Here is a 20,750-nt window from a genome sequence, read left to right as displayed (position 1 = left end):
GGACGACAGAAGAAAGAACACTACAATCTACAGTACAAATAGTTCAGAAGCCCCAACTCATACTTGGGCTTCTTGTCGTCAGGCTGCTGTTCCTGGCTCCTTGCCAGGTATTCATGGCAGTGTTTTGTTGGCCCGGCATCATATTTACAGGAGAGCACGAGTTGTTGAAGTGGATAGTTCTGCACAGCATGTTGATGAGGTTTCTGGGGCTGTGAAGCTCGAGGTTGCCACTCTGGAATATCATCGTCTTCGTCTTCATCATTCCATGGCAGAACTGGTACACCAATTCCCCTTTTGTCCAGCCAGGTCCTGGGAGATTCAGTTGTTTTTGGTTGTCCATGTTTGTTTATAAGTTCCCTCATCTGGTCTACTGGAGCTTGAGAGTGCATAAGCAAGGTAGCTTCTCCCCGTCCCCGAGAGTAGTTTTGAGACGGCAACGAGACTGATTGGGTAGACCTACTAGAGAAGTTAAACTCAGGCAAATCATCCTCGTCCCGGGCAGTGCCAGGAAACTAGCAAAGCATAAAGGATAAGAAACTAGGAAAATGGAAATAGGAAAAAGGACCCATTTAAAACTAGATAATTCTTTCCCATTATACTCTGCATCCATTAAAAAAAAGAGGAGGTAATTGTACTAATCATTCCAATTGGCATCACCAACACGATCATTATTGCTTACTCAATTTGCATTGTCCTGTTCCTAAACCTCCACATGAACATATGATGCCGCCATTGAAAGACAATTCCTAGCTTATACAGAACTTGTAAAGGCAATTGCCGTGGTATCTACATAGCTACAGCTCACCCTGTGGAAAGAAAATGAACTGGAACAGTTGCAGGGATGAGCATTGTTCTGTCATATATTCATCCATCCCTGAGGATCATCAAAGTAGTAGCACTTCACACAAATATACTCGGATTCGCGCCTATAATAAAATCAAAACATAGTGCCGGCTAAGCCATTGCCCACTCTATTCTCAACACGTCTGTGGCTGGAGCTGGAGCTGGAGCCATGCGAGCCCAAAACGCTTTCTCCAACCTCATTCTTGCAGAGTGGGCACAAGGCATTGATCTTCAGCCACTTGTCCACGCATTCCTTGTGGAAAAAATGTGAACAAGGTAACTCCCTCAGCTGATCATTGTTAGCATATTTTGCCAAACAAATGCAACAAACCTGCACAGAAGTATAATCAGGAAACAGTATCAATAAAATCTCTCTCTTTTTTTAATAAGGAAAAAATCATTCTCCTGACATTCATTTCGAATAAACTACAAGTCTCCATTAAGGCATCAACAATGGCAAGGGAACGTTTTGGTTATAAAAGCAATCAAAATCTGCTAAATGTAAGTGGTAATAGTGTAATACTAGGTTCTAACTTATTGTTCTAACCTCACAACCACACCATAAACAATGTTATATTTCCTTAGAACAAACAGGAAAACTTGATGCAGTGCGGCCAATGCCACTGAAAACACTCTAGCAAAAATTACAACAGAGTTTTAAAACATTTGGTAACTACTTTAAAAATATTTGGTAACTACTTGCCACTTTCATTCTAGTACCCCCAGATCCATTGGCTTTCTATTTCATTTAGACACAAACAGGGATTCCATTCACCCCCCCCCCCCCCCCAAAAAAGCGGGAAAAAATCTAATGCTGGGTATATTAGAATGGTTAAAACTATCTGAAGCTGCAGAAGAGCCAATATGAACATACCGCATCTTCTCCAGATATTATGCGCTCTTTATCTGTTCCTGCCGCCACAACTCCACCATCACTGGCACTTGAACTACCACCTCTATCATCAGTATGTCTATTTTTCTTCACCTTAAACTTGTATGTTGGTAAAGCATCTATTGATTCTGGTGTGGCCCCTCTGGTCTGTCCCAGATCCTCTCTAAACCCAAGAACAGAAATTATACATGGCAAGCAGCAACAGATTGTGGCACACAAGATGAAAGGCATGGCATACCCGATGCAGCTAATAGTAAGAAACAATAGACATATCCTGCCAAAAAAAAAAAAAAGGTAAAACATAAGCAGAAATATGAAAGCAAACATACGATATACACAAATGAGTGGTACCTGTACAAGTTTGGAGCCTCAGAGGCAGATGAATGCCCTCCAAAAATCCAGACATTGCCAACTACAAACCAAACCGCAAAGAAGCAATCCAGAGCCATTTTAAAGTATTCCACCAGCACCTTGAGTCTGTAAGGGCACAAAAAGGCATATTCGTTTATATAGAATTTAAATGACCAACTACGCAATCCAAAGTACTTTTGATGATAAAGAAATCATACTATCCGCCGCTAAAAGAAGCCATGCATTTGATGGTAAAGAATTCAATTACAACAAAACAAACTTCTGAAGCAGCATTTGCCGCTCATTTCACAAAAAGTACTATCACAAAATAGAATTAAACCCAGCATGTTCAAGCTGATGAGCACGACAATTAAAAACTCATACCTTGCATTCAGTGCCCCATAATCATGATCACCTCTAGGGGGCACAACAGCACTCCGATGATCTTCCCCCTCTGAAGTCCTTGTCACTGAGAGGGAGAAGGGTCCCGCAGGAACGTTTATATGCGGGGAACTTTGACGAGGTTGTGCTGAGTCTTGCCCTGAAACCAGATTACGGTGACGATAACGCCAATAAAGGAGAGGGAGGGTCGCAACACATCCAGATGCATAACCAATAATCCATTCAAATAATGGCGCCCGTGGGTGCTCATGCCTTGACAAAGATAAAACAACAACAGCTGCAACAATCTGGCTCACTGTAAGAGCTAGTTCAACAGAAATCCATAACCCAGAATTCAACGGACTCATACGACGACGAGTTTCCCGTCTCCCGATGAATGAGGGGTTTCGTGAGTTTGAACTATTAGAAGAAGGTGTTAAAGGCTGATGAATGGGTGTTCTTGCACTACTTGAAGGTCTGTCTTCGTGCTGCGATGTATCCAAGACATTAGAAGTCCTATCCGGAGAAGTGGTCAACAATGAACTATCGGTAGTTCTTTGTATGTCAATAACAACATGTTCACTATTGTCAAGGTTCTCCGCCCGGTCCATTAATAATGGATAAGAATCTGTTTGACTTTCAGAATGTATTTCCAAGGAGGAAACATCCATCTAAGTCCACGAATGTCGCTGAAGCTGACGAAAGCATAGAATTACAGCACAAAATTATCACCTTCACACACTAAGATCACGTGTCAAAAGACTCAAAACCACTGTTTTTCGCTCCCTAAGGACTTGTCAAGTGATATTAATAACCTTAAATTACTCTGCATAACAAGAAGCGAATAAGCTAACGATCTCCACTTCTGCATGCACAAGTGAAATTCAAAATAATCAGAAATCAAATCCTATGTCTCTAAGAAAGGTAGACAATGCCAAAGATGCTCTACTTTCAATATCTGTAAATTATAAGGGACCTCCTAAAATTATTAACATCCAATGTAGCAGGTTAACAGAACTCCTTAGTTTACTTCAAGAAAATGTTCTTTTAGTGAAACATAAATTATCAATATTGAAAGATTATTTTCCGCATTTTGCTCTGCTTTTGCAGAAACTTCAAAATATTATTACAAGTAAAGCTTTAAAACTTATCAAAAATAGAAGGAATAAAAATAATCTTAAATCGATTAAAAAAATTGATTATTATCTTGAAGTGATTATCAATGAGACTGCTTCATATAAAGCTTAAATAAACAAGGAAAAACTAACACAAAATTAAAAGAACCAATTGCAATTGTATTATACAATAAAATCAACAGTATAAGAGCCACAGTTGAAGAAATTGATCAGTAGTGATACCAATATGACAACTCTGTTTGGTCACAGAGGAATGGTCAGAAATAGGAAAAAGAAATGACATATTAAAGTAATAAATTTTCACCATCTCAACAAAAGAAGTACATGTTTGAAGAAACAAATTATCAAATTATCTTTACCATGAACTCTTAAGTTGATTGGAAAGGATTTCACATACGTAAATAAACAGCATAAAATTCATAATTCCAATCCATCTTGAATTCTTTAATCCCACAATCACTCAAATTGGCCGAAATCTAATTACTATCAGCTGTAATAATTTTAATTCTCAACAAGGGGAAGCTCATGGTTTCTAATACGAATTGAACAACCAGATCGCGTCTAATAAGTTGTTTGAAAAGCAAAATACTAAAATCCCCAAAAATAAAAGACGTTGACTAACAATCAACGATAATCGCACTCTCAAGAACCCTAAAACACATCAATTGACTATAAAACCCAGGAAAAAGATCCACAATCAAACCCTCCTTGCCGCTACAAAGCAAGCTACTCTAACCAATACATACAAAGACAGAGAGAGACGGCGGAGAAGGGGTTCGTACCGAATAGCAAATTGGGAGCAAAAGAGAGCCGATAAGGGCTCAGAGCTGAGGAATGAAGGATCAACGCAGCCTAAAACGGTGTCGTGCGTCGTGGGAGTCGCTTTCGTTGTTTTCTTTAAAGGAAAGATAAGAGTCGGCTTTCGAGTTCCATTGCTTGCTTGGCTGCTTCGGCCTGAGAATATATATGGAAATGACACCTGGTCTCATATTTCGAATAAAATAAAAATTAAAAAGAAATATAAAATGTAATAATAGCTAGAGGCGAGCAAATATCGGATGCTGCCATCAAGGCATTACCCAACATGTGTTTTTGCAATAATAATATTCTTGTGAAAGCTGTTTGGCTTGTTATGATAATGGTATCACCTTGCCACGAACACAGGATACGTGTATTCCCACCGCGTTAAGAATAATTGAATGAATTAATACTGCATATAAATAAATAGCGATAATTATCACAGATTCCCTGAACTTATCAAAAAGAGTGAATTCAACCCTCGTGTTTTTTATATCAAATCAGCCCTTCGACTTCAAATAATAGGTCACATTAGCACTTCGCACTTAAAAAAGTCTGACGTGGACTCAATTTTCTGACATGTATTTGATTTTCTTAAAAATAAAAATTATGTGTATAATATGACATGGCATTTTTAGAAGGAAAAAAAAAACGTGACTATGAAAAACTAGGGTTTGTTTCAAATTGGAGTTCACAGGATCATGACTGCGTCGCCGATTCTTATATGAAAACAATCGTTGAGACCGGAATGTGCATTATGGAAACTACCCCCTAGGGATTCTGAAGCGATGGGACCTCCGCTAATGGAGAGGGAAAAAAAGTAAATGATGGTGCGATATACACTGATGCCAAGCAAATTTTCATCTAGGTCAGCCTAAAACTTGGAAGAAAGTGATGGGCTTTACAGTTTTGTGAAGTTGAAGACAAGGTGTATGCGTTTTGTCTTTAATGGCTGATGTTGTTGTACAAAATCATCCAGTTGAGCTTGCAGGAGGCGTATTGCCCATGGTGGATTGGCCGGTTCTTTTGTTTGAGTTAAATCTTCTTCAAAAATCCTAAATTCATCTTTAAAGAGGACATCTGTGATACTTATCCCAAATAAATATAATCAAAAGTATCAATAATTCCAACAAGGAAACTATAAACCTAGATTAAAACTACTATAAACCTAAGATAAGGGAAAACTAAGGCCTAATGAACTTCAAAAAAAAGTATTTATAGTTGAAGTACTCCATAAATTTTATTGAAAATTTTCCACAATGATCTCTCGTTAGACGGTATAAGTAGATGGATTAGTAAAGAAACCAAATATACTTTCCTTTGATGCATAAGATGTCATAGGAGTTTTTATATGGAGAAAGTACTATAATATGTTTTTTTATTTTTTTTAATTTTAATTTTTTATAGTTAGTATGTGATGACAAGTAGAATCGGATGACTGGTCGACAATCGGCTTCTCGGGTTTATGTGCGTCTCAGTTGATCAAACAAGGACTCTTTGATATTGTCTTTCACTGCACAAGTAACGAATGTGAAATACGGGGGTCCCCGAGATTTTCCTCAAGGGGACACTCCGCCGTTCAATTCAGTTCGATAATGTAGAAACGCTAAGGAGCGCGAGAGTTTTCTCTTTAGTTGATAGTAAAAGTGAAAAAGTGAGAGTGATTTATCTAAGTGGAAGTCTTTTTTTTGTATAACTGTTGTTATACAATTGTAACAGCTCTTTTGCGGTTGTAACTGATCCTTTATAATCATGGGAGTTAGAAATACACATCCCATTAATGATGGAATGATTTATTGACTTGACCATGTCGATATCCTTGATGACCGAGGTGACACGTGGTTAAGCCAAAGGTGATTCTCAATGTTGAGTATTTAGGTAATGACACATGTCAACGTCTTATTGAAAGGGTATTTTGGTATTATCGATATGATTATGGCTTGAATTGGAAAAAGAAAAAAAGAAAAAAAGGAAAAAGGGAGCAATTTTAGTAGTTATTTCAATTTAACATATCCATTACAAAATGATTGCTTAGTCATAGTGTGCTCTTTATATATTTGAATAAAGTGCAAAATTCGGTTTCTCTATTCCTTAAAAATTAAGATATTTACTCCATAAATTATATTTTAAAAATTGTGATAATATATTATTATTTTTACATACATAGATGTTTTTAAAATAAAGGATAAATATCACAAAGAAATTTTGAACTAAGGATCAATTCAACCCTCAAACTTTTTTTCGTCTTAAATAAGCCATTGATGCATCAATAATGGGCCAAACAAGCCACTCATTCCGTTAAAAAGGTGGCGCTGACATAGCCGTTAAATATATCTCATGTTTTTTTTTAATAATTATTGAGGTGGCATACATTTGGCATCGACCAATGAAACGACTATACATGTCATTTCAAATTTATGATTAAAAAATATTAATTAATAAATAAATAATCTGAAAAAGATGAGAATCATCTTCTCCAGTGAACACTCCATCTCCGGCGACAATACACCATCTCCGACGATAGTCATTAACCATCTCCCAAACTCTTTCACACAACAAAATTTGTTCTTATTCACGATCTCCCAAATCAATTGCCGAGGAATCATCGTCATTTCTTGTTGCACAACTATACCACCAAAATCGATGATTAGATCAAACCAGATTTGAGTGGGTGACTGCAGAAGAGGAAGAAGATGGCAGATTTGAGTGTGTGACTGCAGGACTAGTCGACGAGAATATGAGCATCAAGATTCATAATATATCCACTAAAATCAGTAATGAAATTAGTTAGGGCTTGAAATTTCAAGTCCATAAAATTGCAGAAGAGAGAGATTTGAAGAGATAGAGAGATCAACTTGCCGGACTCATATCTGGATACATACCGGAGCACTTCTTCAAACATCAAAGCTCTTTAACAATCAAAAAAATCAAAGCCCTAAAACCCAAATCCCGTCCAAATCGGATCCTGAGAGAAGCTCGGCACTTGGAGGAGGAGGAGGAGAGGGACGCCGTGGAGGAGAGCTAGATTTGGAGGTCGGAGAGGGAGGTAAGGGAGACAATGTCCAGATCTGGTTTTGCAAAGAGTGGTGGTGGTGATTTTTGGTTTTTGATTTTTGATTTTCTTTGTTGTTTTCCATCACTGCCAATGCCCAGAAAGTTTTGATTCTCTTTTAGGTTTTTTTCTAATATGTCATATTGACATGTCAATAATTACACATATTATTATTTTTTTAATAAATTAAAAGATACGTCAACAAATGGAGTCCACGTAAAGTGATTTTTAGCGAAAAGTCAAGTCAGACACTTATTCTAATACAGTCATATCAACAAAAACACAAATTTCTATACACTTTTCTCTTCTCACACACTTTCTCTTTCCACCCAACCCAACAACATTCCATTCCTCCATATTATCCACAACAAAACTACATCAAAACACCAAATATCATTACATCCACATCAACAAAACACTTCTCTCAATACAGCCACATAAGCAAAACAAGTTTTACAATACAGTCACATCAGCAAAAGACAACATCTTTGTTGGCTCAATAATTGTCTACCATTACAAGTGCCCTTAATGGATGAAAGGGCAAACGTGAATCATCTGTTGAAGTCGAATGACTCATTTGACATAAAAAATTTAAGGGCTGAATTGATAATTTTAATAAATTTAAAGACTTATGTAATACTTATCCCTTAAAGTAATTTGTCAAGTTGATATTATTATTGGACAGGGCACAGGTATCGTCGACAGGTGGTTGACTTAGTTGAAAATCGACGTGATTGATGCTTTGGTTTGTACCATGCTACTGTTCGATCATAAATTTTCCAACGGTAGATAATCCGTTCTCGCGACAAGACGCCAGGTTCTCAAACGGCCCGTGAAACCTAGGGTTGTCCACAACCGAGAAATCGATCCGTAATCGTGGTTATTCGATTTTCGGATATGATTTTTCAGATATGATTATGATTTTAGTAAATTTTGGATATTTTGCGGTTATGATTTTTTCGGTTACGGTTATGGTTATAACAAAAAAAATCGAATAATATTAATATATATTATATAAATATATATTAAATTAGAATATATTCAAAAGTTACATATTGGAATATGAGACTATGGGAGGCAAAGTAGTATTTGTAAAACTCTAATTGTATCTTCATAACAAATTATAAATTTAGATACCAATTAACATAATCATTACACAAATTATAAATTAAGATTGATTAGTTGAAACTCATGGTGGCTTTATCATTTTAAAATTCATATAAATTAAGAACGATTATTCTTAAAATGAAAGTGGGGAGACACCTTCATGTATGTTTTTTTTTTCTTTATCGTATTATTTCTCTCGGTATTGTAAATTTATTTTTTATTTAATTGTGATGAGATAATACATTTATTATCATTATTATGAATTTTGATTAAGCTTTGTTAAATGGAGTTGGAGTCGATCATGGACTATTTTCTCACTCTATTTGAGATTTATTCATATTTTTTCTATTTCTTCAAAAATCGAAAACCGATTAGATCCGCTCTGAAAAATACGGTTACTTTAGTTTGGTTATGGATTCTAAAATATCATAACCGAATCGATTAGAATATTTCGATTATGATTAAAAACCGAACAAAAAACGGAATGAACACCCCTAAACTGAAACCTATCATCGAAGTAGTTAAGTACTCTACTCTCAGAACTCAGAACGGGAAAGAAAATATTATTTATTTTTTACAATTATTTTTAAAATAGTAAAGTACCTTAATTTTCCGAGAAAATTACATAATTTTCTCATCGCCCGAGAAAAGGAAAACCAAGACATTGAAACAACATATTTGTCCCTTTTTCTTGTAATAATTTCAATAAATTTTCTTTCTTCTGTTCAATGGATGTCATATGCTGTGCATACTCTTACTCTTCATGTAAGGGAACATCAACATCGGATTCTTTCCCGCTTTCAGTTGAACATGTCTTCTCTTTCTCTCACTAGATCTTTCAGATGTGATTTCGCATTCAAAAGCCTGAAACCTTCCCATTCTATATATGCACACACGTACATATGTATATGTTGCTTCCCCTCTGTAAATTTCGAGCAGAGATTGTGATGATGAGAATCAGATTTAGCTTTGCAATCAGAATCTGATCATTAGGGTTTCATGCTTCCAATTTGTAGGCATCATCTATGGCTACATTTGGCAGAGATCTGTCGTTTCTCCAATATCGCTGCTCCTGAATCCCTTTGTATATGTATGCACGCCAGACTCTGAAATGGAGGCGTGTTCTCCCCCAAAATCTAGGGTTTCTGATTTAATCCTCTAGTTCTTGTCAAAATCCCTCCTCATGGTTTTCTTTTAACACTCCAAGACTCATTTTTTTTTTTCTATTTCAATTATAGTATTTGTTTGTTTTGTTCATAGTCTTATCAAATTTGACAATGATTAAGCAAATCTTGAGTAGACTTCCCCGGAAATCCTTGAAGAACGACTCTTCCGAGTCGGTCCGGCAAGACTCAGCGTCGCCAAACTCCGGCTCCCGATCCAGTGGTGCTCCTGGCCCAGTGACTTCGGGCTCCATATCCAATGGCCCTAAACGCACTTCCTCAGCCGTGTTCCCAGCGAGTGTAGTGGCGGGGATAGAGCCCCTTGTGCCCTTTAAGGACGTGCCCAGCGCTGAGAGAATGAACCTCTTTGTAAGTAAAGTGAGTCTATGTTGTGTAACATTCGATTTCACTGAACCAACCAAGAACTCTATTGAAAAAGACGTTAAAAAGCACACCTTGCTTGAACTTGTGGACTTTGTGTCTCCTGGGTCAATGAGGTTCAGTGAGCCTGCGATTTTGGCAATGTGTAGGATGTGTGCTGTTAATCTTTTTAGGGTTTTCCCACCAAATTGCCGGTCCCATACGGGTGGAAATGGCGGTGAAAATGATGATGAACTGCCAGTGTTTGATCCTGCTTGGCCACACTTACAAATTGTGTATGATTTACTGCTTAAATTTATCACTTCTTCATGTTTAGATGCAAAGGTGGCAAAAAAGTATATAGACCATTCATTTATATTGAGGTTGCTTGACTTGTTTGATTCAGAGGATCCTAGGGAGAGGGACTGTTTGAAGACTATTTTGCACAGGGCTTATGGAAAATTTATGGTGCATAGGCCATTTATTCGAAAATCTACGAGCAATGTATTTTATAGGTTTGCATTTGAGACGGAGAGACACAATGGAATTGCAGAGTTATTGGAGATCTATGGGAGTATAATAAGTGGGTTTGCTGTCCCTTTGAAGGAAGAGCATAAAATTTTCTTGTGGAGGGTTTTGATACCCCTGCACAAGCCAAAGTCACTGGGCGTTTATTTCCAACAGCTGTCCTATTGTGTTACACAGTTCATAGAAAAGGAGCCGAAGCTGGCGAGTACAGTGATAAAAGGATTGTTGAAATTCTGGCCAATAACGAATAGCCAGAAGGAGGTGATGTTTCTGGCTGAGATTGAAGAGATTTTGGAATCCATTAACATGGTTGAATTTCAAAAGATCATGGCCCCATTGTTTTGGCGGCTTGGGTGCTGCATTAATAGTTTTCATTTCCAGGTATTTCTGTTCTCCCTTTTACATGCCAAAGTTAATCTTCATTTGTTTGTGAACCCTCATTCTTTAACATTTAATATATTCCTTTTATGCGATGTGATGTTAAACCAAAGTGGTTTCTTTGGCATGATAAAACTGACTGGTGGATCGACCAATTTTACACTAAATATGGGACGGACATATCAATGCAATGCTTTATTTACATGCTGTAAGTAACTTACATTCAGGCTTGCTGAATTGGAAACCTAACAAGAAATTATGCACATCAACTTAGGGTTTTAGGATAAACACAGTTTCTCGGCATAACCTTTGCCCATATAGCTTACCACTTGTTCCTGACAGGACTGGTTGGTCTCGTTTCCGGCACCAAGACTCCTGCATGCAAGAGAAATATCTTTTGCCCTGCCTCATGTAAAGCCACCAGAATGAAGGTTTGCCACTTTGGTGAATAAAGCGTTGGAGTTTGGATGCCCATTCTACCTAAATCCTTGGAAAATCACTAACTCATATCCCCTTTCTACTGGGTCTAAAATCTTTTCCTTGGAGTATCATCTAATGCACTAATGGTTTTAGCAATTTCTATGTGCATGATGATGATGTTTGATGGGGGGAGCATCAATCCTAGAGAGTGCTGTCATATTTTCTCAAATTGATGGAATCAAAATATAGGGTATTTGGAGCTCCATCTGTCATCTCATATGATTAGCCAAAACTCTATCCCCCTTATTGTTTTATACTTTTATGTCCGGCTTCAAGCTTGCTTAATCTATATGATACCTTTGTTCACACTTTTTGGGTTATAGATCCGTAAATTTGTTTCTTTATGGTCTGGGTATTGGAGTCTCTAAATTTGGGTCTAGGTGTTATATTTATGTGCTTTTTTTTTTCTTTCTTTTTGCCTCCCACTCAACGCTGTTCCTGTGAGAATTGGTATTGATCTTCATTCATTTCCCATGGGAATCTTCCCCTGAGTTAGTTAGTATTGTATTATTTTGGTTTAAGTACTACGGTGTTGATATATCATCACTTGGATAGCAATTCATACCCTCCTTACTGTTTATTAGAAGAACCTTTGGCAAACAGTCAATACCTGTATTGAACTTGGGAATAACGCTCCGGTACCTGTTGGGAAAAGATTTGAGTAGTATTTTGACAAATTTTTTTGTTTCAGGTGGCAGAAAGGACCCTTTTCTTGTGGAACAACGATCAAATTGTGAACCTGATTGCGCATAACAGGCAGGTGATCTTGCCCATCATACTTCCAGCCTTAGAGAAGAATGCTCATGGCCATTGGAACCAAGCAGTGCTCAATTTAACTCACAATGTCAGAAAGATGTTTGTGGATATGGATGAGGTGTTGTTCATGTCCTGTCATACTCAATTCAAGGAGGAAGAAGCAAAGCAAAGCATGGTAGCTGAGAAGCGGAAGGAAGCGTGGTTGCTGCTTGAGAATGTAGCCAGTCTCCAGCCAGTGACAGGGAAAACTGCTGTCTTGGTAACTCCTTCAGCAACGACAATTGCTTGTTAATTGTAATTCCTGAACTGTTGTTATCCTGACCTTTCTATCTTTTGGGGGGGAGCCATAGAAGTTGATGCAAATGGTTTGGGATCATGGGATTTTTTGTGTGTGGATGGTCCTCAAAGAGCCAGTTGTTGTAACTTATGCTGTTATGATCTTTTAGGTTCGAGTACTACTGTATGGATTGTTCAGTGATTCCTGCATAATGTTGTTGGCAGGGCCATGCAGTGGAGTGTACAATTCTCTGTATTAGCTAATTGAAGCTTTGCCATTAATCGGTATCTACCAACAAATTAGGCAAATTGTACAAGGCGATTATCATATTTGTTCAAATTTCTTCATTCTTTAGATGTTTATTTTGTTACAAATTTCCCTTTTCGGGTTAATAGATGGACATGCATCCCAAGGCCGCAGACCTAATAAAGAAAATCTAACAAGACTAACCCAGTTCAAGGGGGGGCCAGACGGACCAACCACATAACGAGTCTCCATTTCAGGATTCAAACCCAAAGACGGAGATTATTCAATGATTAGACCTGCTTAGGTGAGTGATGAAAGATTTCCAACTCAAGAAGATCTGGATTCTGCTGGTATTCTAAAGAGCAAAAGAGAAGCAACCTCCTGCTCTTGTGCCATCATCAAACCCGCATGATAACTAATTGCTTCCAATAGACAATTAGTGAAGAATTTCGTAGTTCCTTTACATTTTCCCGCTTACTTGAATTACAAGTAAACGCTGTTGTCCACAGACAATGTACAAAAACACAGTAACATATTGCAATGACTAATATACATATTTGCAGCGTGGCAAATGATTCAGAAGCAGGTTACCATGAGTTCTTGAGGACCACACTTTTCATGATGCTTCCTTCAAAACAAGGTTTGGTGATGTTTAAAACGGAGACTTAGTAATCACTTTTTCCATTGGGGCAACCGCTGAACCACAACCTGAAATTAAACTCACAAGGGTAAAATGTCTTGAACAAATTTTTTTTTTTTTTTTGTTTGCATTCTACCATACATAATTATATGTTGTAAGACAACAAGACCAAAATGTGGCTTGAGTCTGTTTTTACGCTTCTTGCCAGTTTACTTGCCTTGTCCGGCATTGATGAGGTGAATGTAAACCGTCAGGGGTTAACTAACATGAAGAAGAAACGCCACACTAAATCTTGCGGTAATTCAAGGTAGTATTACCAATTTTCACTATTAATCAATGATCATACCTTCCCTGAGTTTTCTTTATTGCCCACGATAGTTTGACAAGCAAGTCTCCAGGATTCAGGTTTCTGCAGATTGCGGCCATGGTTAAAAGTCTCAAATAGCCATCCAAATTGTTCAATAATTGGAGTGCGTGTGTGCATGTGAGAGAGTGAGAGAGAGAACCTTCTTTATATACCGAAGTTCAGTATTTGTCCTCTCATTCAAAAGATCCTTTCCATCAAGAATCTGGACAGATCAAAATGACACAGGCAGCAATCAAAAAAAAAAATCTAACTCATATAGAAAAATTGTACGTGTGGCTTACGACTGAAGCTAAATTTGGAAAATATAGATTCATGTGGCATACAACAGTAGGAACATAGAATTGCCAAGTCATAAACAAGCAATAATACCCTTGCTTTGTTAACATAGAGCAATCAGCCAATTTACAGGCAACAAGCGCCTTTCTGCTTAAAGATCCTGCAGCCAGGCTAAAGCTAGATACTCTAGTAACTCGATCATTCCATTGCGTTCCATGAGCAATGAGATTTAGGAGCAAATCTATTAGCTTTAAATGAAATTATTTGTTTCTTCTGAAATGTAAAAACACTTCAAGGTTTCGTGGATATCATGACCTCATTTTGTTTCAAGTGGAACAAATTGTTGTATTGGAATATTACAAATCCATAGCAAGTAACAAATTCTTTGAGAGTTCGAAAACAGTAATAAATATAAGATCAACACTAGGTATATACCTCCACAATGCAAGTACCACAGCTTCCGCCACCTCCACAGTTCATTACTTTCCCCTATTGGAATACATATATATAAACTTTCTGAATTCAGAATGTAATTATTTACACACATAAATACATTAAGAAAAAAGTGAATGAAATTTATAACATAAATTTGAACTTTCCATGAACCAGGATAAAATACAAATTTATAATTTTAAAAATGAGATGCAGATTCAAATATTCAATGATTCATGGGAGCAAAAGGAAGCCAAAAATAACTAGTACAATTTGAACCAACACGGCGTCGTTCATTATGGAACACCATGGTGCGCAAAATAGACCTTTTGGCTGTGAACTAACTAAAATACGCGGGGAGGTTAACAACTCACATAGGCAGCGTAAAGCTCAATCTTGTTATCCAGCATAATGTTCCTCAATAGCTTCTCTCCACTCACCGCTTTTGCTCTCTCCACCGAATACTTGCCGTGGCTTTCCGGCTTTGGCTGCCATCGTGACCACCGGAAACGAATTAGCATCAAAATAAGGAAAAGTCACTGTAAATGCAATCGTTTCAACAAAACGAGAGAGTGCTTCGTGGTGTGATTGTCAACTGATTTCAGTTTCAGTTGGAATGCAAGTGTTACCCCAACAAACTCGAGCTCAATTTCGGGCTTCTCGGGATCTGTTGCAGAAGATTCCGGCGAACAGGACACGACGGACGCCGAGATCGATCTCTTCTTACGTAGAAACTTAATGCGGTTTCGGCGGGTTCCATCGGCAGAGAAGAAATTCGGTGGCTGGAGAGATATGCCGGCGAGATTAATGGCAGCCATTCTTGTGGCTCGCACGCAGTCGTTTTTTTTGTCTCCTTTTTATCTTCCGTTTCTTAGCAACCGCAATACCAATTTTGTAATTCGGGCAGGGTAATTTTGTAAATTCATTAGCAAAGTTTGGCTCTTTGTTCTTTAACATCACTCTGTGAGTTCGGCTTCTCGTAGTTTCCTTGCCCTGCAAATGAACGGCATCTGTTGTTTACATAAATGCTACTATCTTCGTTCTCTTACCGCCACCAAACTGGCCGCAACCTTTCCTTTTTCTTCTTTCACCGCCGCCGACGAATCATGGGTTTCAGTGTCTTGCAACCCAGTTATCAAGTGGCCCCAACCTTCGAACGGTCCTCCCTGGGCTCCACCGCCGCCACCACAACCACTTACGCCCCCTGAACAAAGCCTGTCGCCAAACCTTAGCCCTAGCTATCAACAGGATGACGTTACCACTCTCTACTCCCTACTAAGAGATCCGTCTCTCCGGGCCGGTCACACCTTGGAAGCCGCGTTGGACAACACTGGGATTGAACCGGTTTCGGCTCTCTTGCAAGCCGTGTTTGATCATTTCGATTCTTCTCCTAAGTTGCTGCACACTCTGTTTCATTGGGCGTTGAAGAAACCGGGGTTTCAATCCACTCCGGCACTGTTCAATTCGATGATCTATCTGCTTGGGAAAGTGAGGGAGTTCGATTCTGCGTGGTTCTTGATTCTTGACCTGATTGGTAAAAATGAGGGATTAGAGCTGATTTCGTGCGATACCTTTGCGATTATGATCAGAAGGTATTCCCGCGGAGGTATCCTTTCTTATCTCTGAAGTTTGTGTTTGCCTATTGTTAGAATGGTTTGGAATATGAAGTTACATTATATCCAAATTGATAATTTAAGATACTTTAGAGTTTAGAGTGCCCTTCAAGTTATAATTTGAGGTTTGAATGTGTATATGACTTGAATTCACTTCGTTGATTTTATTTTAGGGCTTGTTGTTCAAATGTGCTCAGAGTCTAGATTTTCACAGCTATTTGCTTCCCATGTAAAGAAAATTCTGCTACACTGGTTTTCAAAGACCTATTGCTGATTTTGCAGGCAGTTACTGGTTTTCTTCATGGCTGTTTGGCTTCTGATCATTTTGTGCTTATACAATTCTGCAGGAATGACACAACCTGCAATTCGAACATTTGAATATGCAAGCACTCTAGATTTGATCCGTAATTCTGATTCAGTGACAAATTTGTTAGAGATTTTGTTGGATTCTCTTTGTAAAGAAGGCCATGTTAGGGTGGCTTCTGAATACTTTGACAGGAAGAAGGAACTTGATCCAACTTGGGTTCCTACGGTTCGGGTATATAATATACTACTGAATGGGTGGTTGAGGTCAAGAAAACTCGAACATGCAGAGGGACTTTGGACCGATATGAGAAATGACAATGTGACCCCTAATGTTGTCACATATGGTACCACTGTGGAAGGTTACTGTAGGATGCGTCGTGTTGACAGGGCAATTTCATTAGTGCATGAAATGAGGAGGGAAGGAATTGAACCAAATGCTATAGTGTACAATCCAATTATTGATGCTTTAGGGGAAGCTGGTAGGTTCAAGGAGGTTTCTAGGATGATGGAACGTTTTTCATTGTGTGGATCTGGCCCAACTATTTCCACTTACAATTCTTTGGTGAAGGGCTATTGCAAGGCTGGAGATCTTGTCGGTGCTAGCAAGATCCTTAAGACCATGATTGGCAGGGGTTTCATCCCAATGCCTAAAACATATAACTACTTTTTCAGATACTTCTCTAAATTTGGTAAAATTGAGGAGGGGATGAACCTTTACACCAAGATGATCGAATCAGGGCACAATCCAGATCGGCTTACTTACCATCTTCTGGTGAAGATGTTATGTGAGGAACAGAGATTGGATTTGGCAGTTCAAGTTAGCATGGAAATGAGAGCTAGAGGATGTGACATGGACCTAGCCATTGGAACCATGCTGATTCATTTGCTTTGTAGAATGCATAAATTGAAGGAGGCTTTTGCAGAGTTTGGGGACATGTTACGGAGGGGTATAGTGCCTCAGTACCTTACTTTCCGGCTGTTGAGTACTGAACTAAAGCAACGAGGAATGGATGATATGGCACATAAACTCTATGGTTTGATGTCTTCTGTATCTCATCCAACAAACCTGCCCCCCGGGGATCCATCACGCGCAAGGAGAACATCTATAATGCGAAAAGCTGAAGCAATGTCTGATATATTAAAAACTTGTAAAGCTGCGAGAGAAGTTGTTAAGCATAGAAGATTCTCTGAGAATTTGGTTTCAAGTACCAATAGGTTGATAGAGAATATAAAGAAAAGAGTCATGGAGACATAAAGTTACAAACAATTAAACATTAGTGGCAGAAAATAATGTATAGATGGGCAGGGGGTGATAGGGCTGCAGTGGAATCTGTATTCAAACTGAGATTTTTATATTTGTCTGGAATAATTTTTCTAATCTGTTATTCTATTAAACGTGAAAGCTTGCTCTAACTGTGAAAGTTATGAAAACAAATCATGCAAGTGCAGACTGGCTTCTGGACGGTCCAGAACATATGAAGAATGTAACAGGAGCTGGACATTGCCATAGAAGATTTTGAATAGCATTGGGCTCGGAATCTTATGTGGATTTGAACAGACTTGATGCGTTTAGGTTCTTCTTCTTCTACCAATTAACATTTAACTCTTTGAAGCTAGATTTAGGGGCTTTGTTTCTATGAAGGCAATGGAAAGTTCATTGTTTCTGGTCCATGAAGGGAGCTGTGTAATGTGATCTAAGGTAAAACTTATTAAGTTTAACTGTTTTATCTAGTTAATCAGTTAAGGATGTTGTTTGTTGATTTTTTTTTGGCTCCTGCAAAGTGATGTCAATGCTGGATGGTTTCATTTTCTTTTAAGCTTGCTATAGGTTGTGAATGGTATTCTTAGATAGCATACGGTTGAAAAGAGCCCTTTCAATGGGTTGTAATTTCATAAAATCGAGGACAACATAAAATTTTGCTTGTGTCTGAGGTAAAGTATTTACTCTTGTTTAACTTGGGAAACTTGTACGTTTCTCTACTTGAATCATTTAGCAGCCACCCTGATCATCTTGTTTAACTCGGGAAAATGTTTGTTTTTTAATGTAAGAACATTTCTTTGTTAATGCAGCTGTCCGGACAACCATTTAGTTGATTACTTCTTAGTAAACAATTGTCTTTCTTATTGTCATGGTTCAGACTCTTGCATGTAGGTTATCTGAATGTGATAGTGATGTTACCTCTCATGTTATGTGGATTGGTTGTTATTGATATGATTATAATATCACAAAAATGTCATATTAAATAATGTTGATTAGATCATTGGGGATTTGTTCTTCTTCTTTTTTTTTTTTTTGACAAAATTGGCTTCCAAGGAGTGGTCTTTTGTGCTTGTTTATCAATGACTTCTTTCATGCTTGGCTTCTGGATTATCTTGGGTGGTATTTTGTTTGTTCTTTTATTAATCCTAATGTAGTCTAATGTCTCCCCTCCCCTGTTCTCTCTCAATTGTGATCAGGTCATGGTGTTGTCCACCAAAAGAAGCAGCTATAATGGCTTCAGAGGGGGGAATTTTTTGAAAAAGAAAGAAAAGCAACAAAGATTCAAAAGAGCTCCTAGAAAGCACAACAAAGGCAACAAGTGAAATCATTTTCCATACAGTTTTTTCTGGTACGAGTAATGTTCTTCCCAATAATACAGTAATTCATTATCTGATTGATACTGTGGACACCCACAACACAATGATAACTGTTGTCACTTGGGGAATTCATGAAGGGGGCAGTGCCATAGTTTAGATGGTTGTAGTTGGTGAGCCCTAAAAAGGAAGGGTAAGTATTATAAAAAATATGTTTCCTGAGTGCCAGAAATGGAAAGTGTGGTTGCAACCAAGGAGAAATTGGTAATTTTGTGTGGTGCCTTTACGGGAAGACCAATGAAAGAAAGGGACGGCAGCACGACAACGTGAGGACAGGACTTGGAACTAGAAGGAAATAAGTTGTCTTATATTCATCGGGATTTTGGGTATTGGCATTTCCGCCCTTGTTTTTGTCTACAAATTACCATTTACTAATAGTCTAATAGTTGAGAGGACATTTGCGATTGACCATATTATAAGGCATGTTAAGGTGTATATAAATGTACGTGTACAACTAATGATTTGTTCTTTTAGTGGTATCACAACAAAAATGTTTAACTTCTTTTTATTATAATGTTATTTTACTTATCATATCAAATTGTCAAGATTTGATTCCAGTCATGATTCCCAAACTTATATAAGAAATAAATTCCGATCCACTACAAGAGTTAATCTGCACGTAAATGATCCTAGTGTCTATCGTCATCATAACCCTCCTCTTTATCCCGACTAGGAAACAGACGCATGGAGCTCATGTGGAAGAACAAGGGTTATATTGTCCTACAAGAAATACATCTCTCTCTCTCTGTGTCTCCCGTTATATGCGAGGACTCGCAACTCAACACAACACGTTACGATCTCTCTCAAGTACAAACATTTGTGCTCGACAACAAAACCATTGAATACCCGGATACATAGACATTGAGCAGTACATCAACCTGATAGGGAGAGAAAAAACCGAAAGAAATAACCTTTTGCTTTTTAATGCTCTTTATCTCTCTGTGTCTGATTCTCCCCCTCTTTCCTAAAATCGTGCTCTCTTTTTCAGTCTCTAACGAAGTGAAGAGAGAGAGAACATAGAAAGTGACTCGACGGCGACAGAGCCGTAGCATGAAGTGGGTATGGCTATGGAGGTGAAATGGCGGGGCTGATAATGGCTCAAGAGAACAAAACCCACAATGCCATTGGTGTCCGTGATTTGATTAGTATGAGTGATACTGGCAATGACAACAAAACAAAAGGACAACAACTATAGCAGAAGAAGCAGGGAAAGTCTTATAAAGTTGGGTCCTTGACCCTCCTCCTAAAAGGCCTCGTGCTCTATTTTTCAATCTCTAACGAAGTGAAGAGAGAGAGAGCATAGAAAGTGACTCGACGGCGACATAGCCGTAGCATGAAGTGGGTATGGCTATGGAGGTGAAATGGCGGGCTGATAATGGCTCAAGAGAACCAAACCCACAATGCCATCGGTGTCCGTGATTTGATTAGTATGAGTGATACTGGCAATGACAACAAAACAAACGGACAACAACTACAGCAGAAGAAGCAGTGAAAGTCTAATAAAGTTGGGCCCTTGGCCCTCCTCCTAAAAGGCCTATTAAGGGGAGGAAGGCTTGCCCTTTATAAACTGAATATTGTTACTGTTTTTAACCAATATGAGACTTTGTGCAACACCCCTGGGAGGAAGGCTTGCCCATTATAAACTGAATATTGTTACTGTTTTTAATCGATATGAGACTTTGTCCAACACCCCCTTGCACTCGTGGAGGGGGTATCTCTGCCCAAGGGATATGA

The 20,750-nt window shown here is 38.2% G+C and overlaps 4 protein-coding genes across 9 annotated transcripts; 2 read left to right on the top strand and 2 right to left on the bottom strand.

The window, feature by feature from the left end:
- Nucleotides 1-612: 612 nt before the first annotated feature.
- On the bottom strand, nt 613-4,542 carry LOC119996732 (E3 ubiquitin-protein ligase At1g63170). Of its 4 annotated transcripts, XM_038843476.1 has the most exons (6): nt 4,386-4,542; nt 2,471-3,332; nt 2,087-2,212; nt 1,974-2,009; nt 1,718-1,898; nt 613-1,174 (listed from the first exon to the last, which is right to left on the bottom strand). In XM_038843476.1, exons 2-6 carry the CDS (start codon nt 3,136-3,138, stop codon nt 938-940), a joined length of 1,248 nt encoding a protein of 415 aa, XP_038699404.1. In that variant the 5' UTR covers nt 3,139-3,332; nt 4,386-4,542; the 3' UTR covers nt 613-937. The 4 variants fall into 4 exon arrangements, with proteins under 4 accessions (XP_038699404.1, XP_038699401.1, XP_038699403.1 ...); XM_038843473.1 differs by having other exon boundaries at nt 1,718-2,009; XM_038843475.1 differs by having other exon boundaries at nt 1,718-2,009; nt 2,471-3,162; nt 4,386-4,535.
- A 4,646-nt stretch (nt 4,543-9,188) lies between these two features.
- On the top strand, nt 9,189-12,841 carry LOC119996610 (serine/threonine protein phosphatase 2A 57 kDa regulatory subunit B' kappa isoform). Of its 2 annotated transcripts, none has more exons than XM_038843300.1 (2): nt 9,189-10,992; nt 11,332-12,141. In XM_038843300.1, the coding sequence occupies exons 1-2, from the start codon at nt 9,838-9,840 to the stop codon at nt 11,416-11,418; spliced, it is 1,242 nt and encodes a 413-aa protein (XP_038699228.1). In that variant the 5' UTR covers nt 9,189-9,837; the 3' UTR covers nt 11,419-12,141. The 2 variants fall into 2 exon arrangements, with proteins under 2 accessions (XP_038699228.1, XP_038699227.1); XM_038843299.1 differs by lacking the exon at nt 11,332-12,141 and adding an exon at nt 12,161-12,841 and having other exon boundaries at nt 9,193-10,992.
- Nucleotides 12,842-13,146: 305 nt separating this feature from the next.
- Nucleotides 13,147-15,318, bottom strand: LOC119996611 (photosynthetic NDH subunit of subcomplex B 3, chloroplastic). 2 transcript variants are annotated; one of them, XM_038843301.1, is made up of 6 exons: nt 15,093-15,318; nt 14,838-14,951; nt 14,467-14,520; nt 13,895-13,957; nt 13,735-13,797; nt 13,147-13,456 (listed from the first exon to the last, which is right to left on the bottom strand). In XM_038843301.1, the coding sequence occupies exons 1-6, from the start codon at nt 15,279-15,281 to the stop codon at nt 13,421-13,423; spliced, it is 519 nt and encodes a 172-aa protein (XP_038699229.1). In that variant the 5' UTR covers nt 15,282-15,318; the 3' UTR covers nt 13,147-13,420. The 2 variants fall into 2 exon arrangements, with proteins under 2 accessions (XP_038699229.1, XP_038699230.1); XM_038843302.1 differs by lacking the exon at nt 14,467-14,520.
- On the top strand, nt 15,310-19,531 carry LOC119996609 (pentatricopeptide repeat-containing protein At5g11310, mitochondrial-like). The gene is made up of 3 exons (XM_038843298.1): nt 15,310-16,069; nt 16,424-18,081; nt 18,840-19,531. Exons 1-2 carry the CDS (start codon nt 15,463-15,465, stop codon nt 17,635-17,637), a joined length of 1,821 nt encoding a protein of 606 aa, XP_038699226.1. The 5' UTR covers nt 15,310-15,462; the 3' UTR covers nt 17,638-18,081; nt 18,840-19,531.
- The last annotated feature ends 1,219 nt before the right edge of the window (nt 19,532-20,750 follow it).

This window comes from Tripterygium wilfordii, chromosome 4 (genome assembly GCF_013401445.1).
Source record: "Tripterygium wilfordii isolate XIE 37 chromosome 4, ASM1340144v1, whole genome shotgun sequence".
NCBI lineage: Eukaryota > Viridiplantae > Streptophyta > Magnoliopsida > Celastrales > Celastraceae > Tripterygium > Tripterygium wilfordii.
The sequence above is the reverse complement of the archived record's forward strand: the minus strand, read 5'-3'. Positions and strand labels throughout refer to the sequence as shown.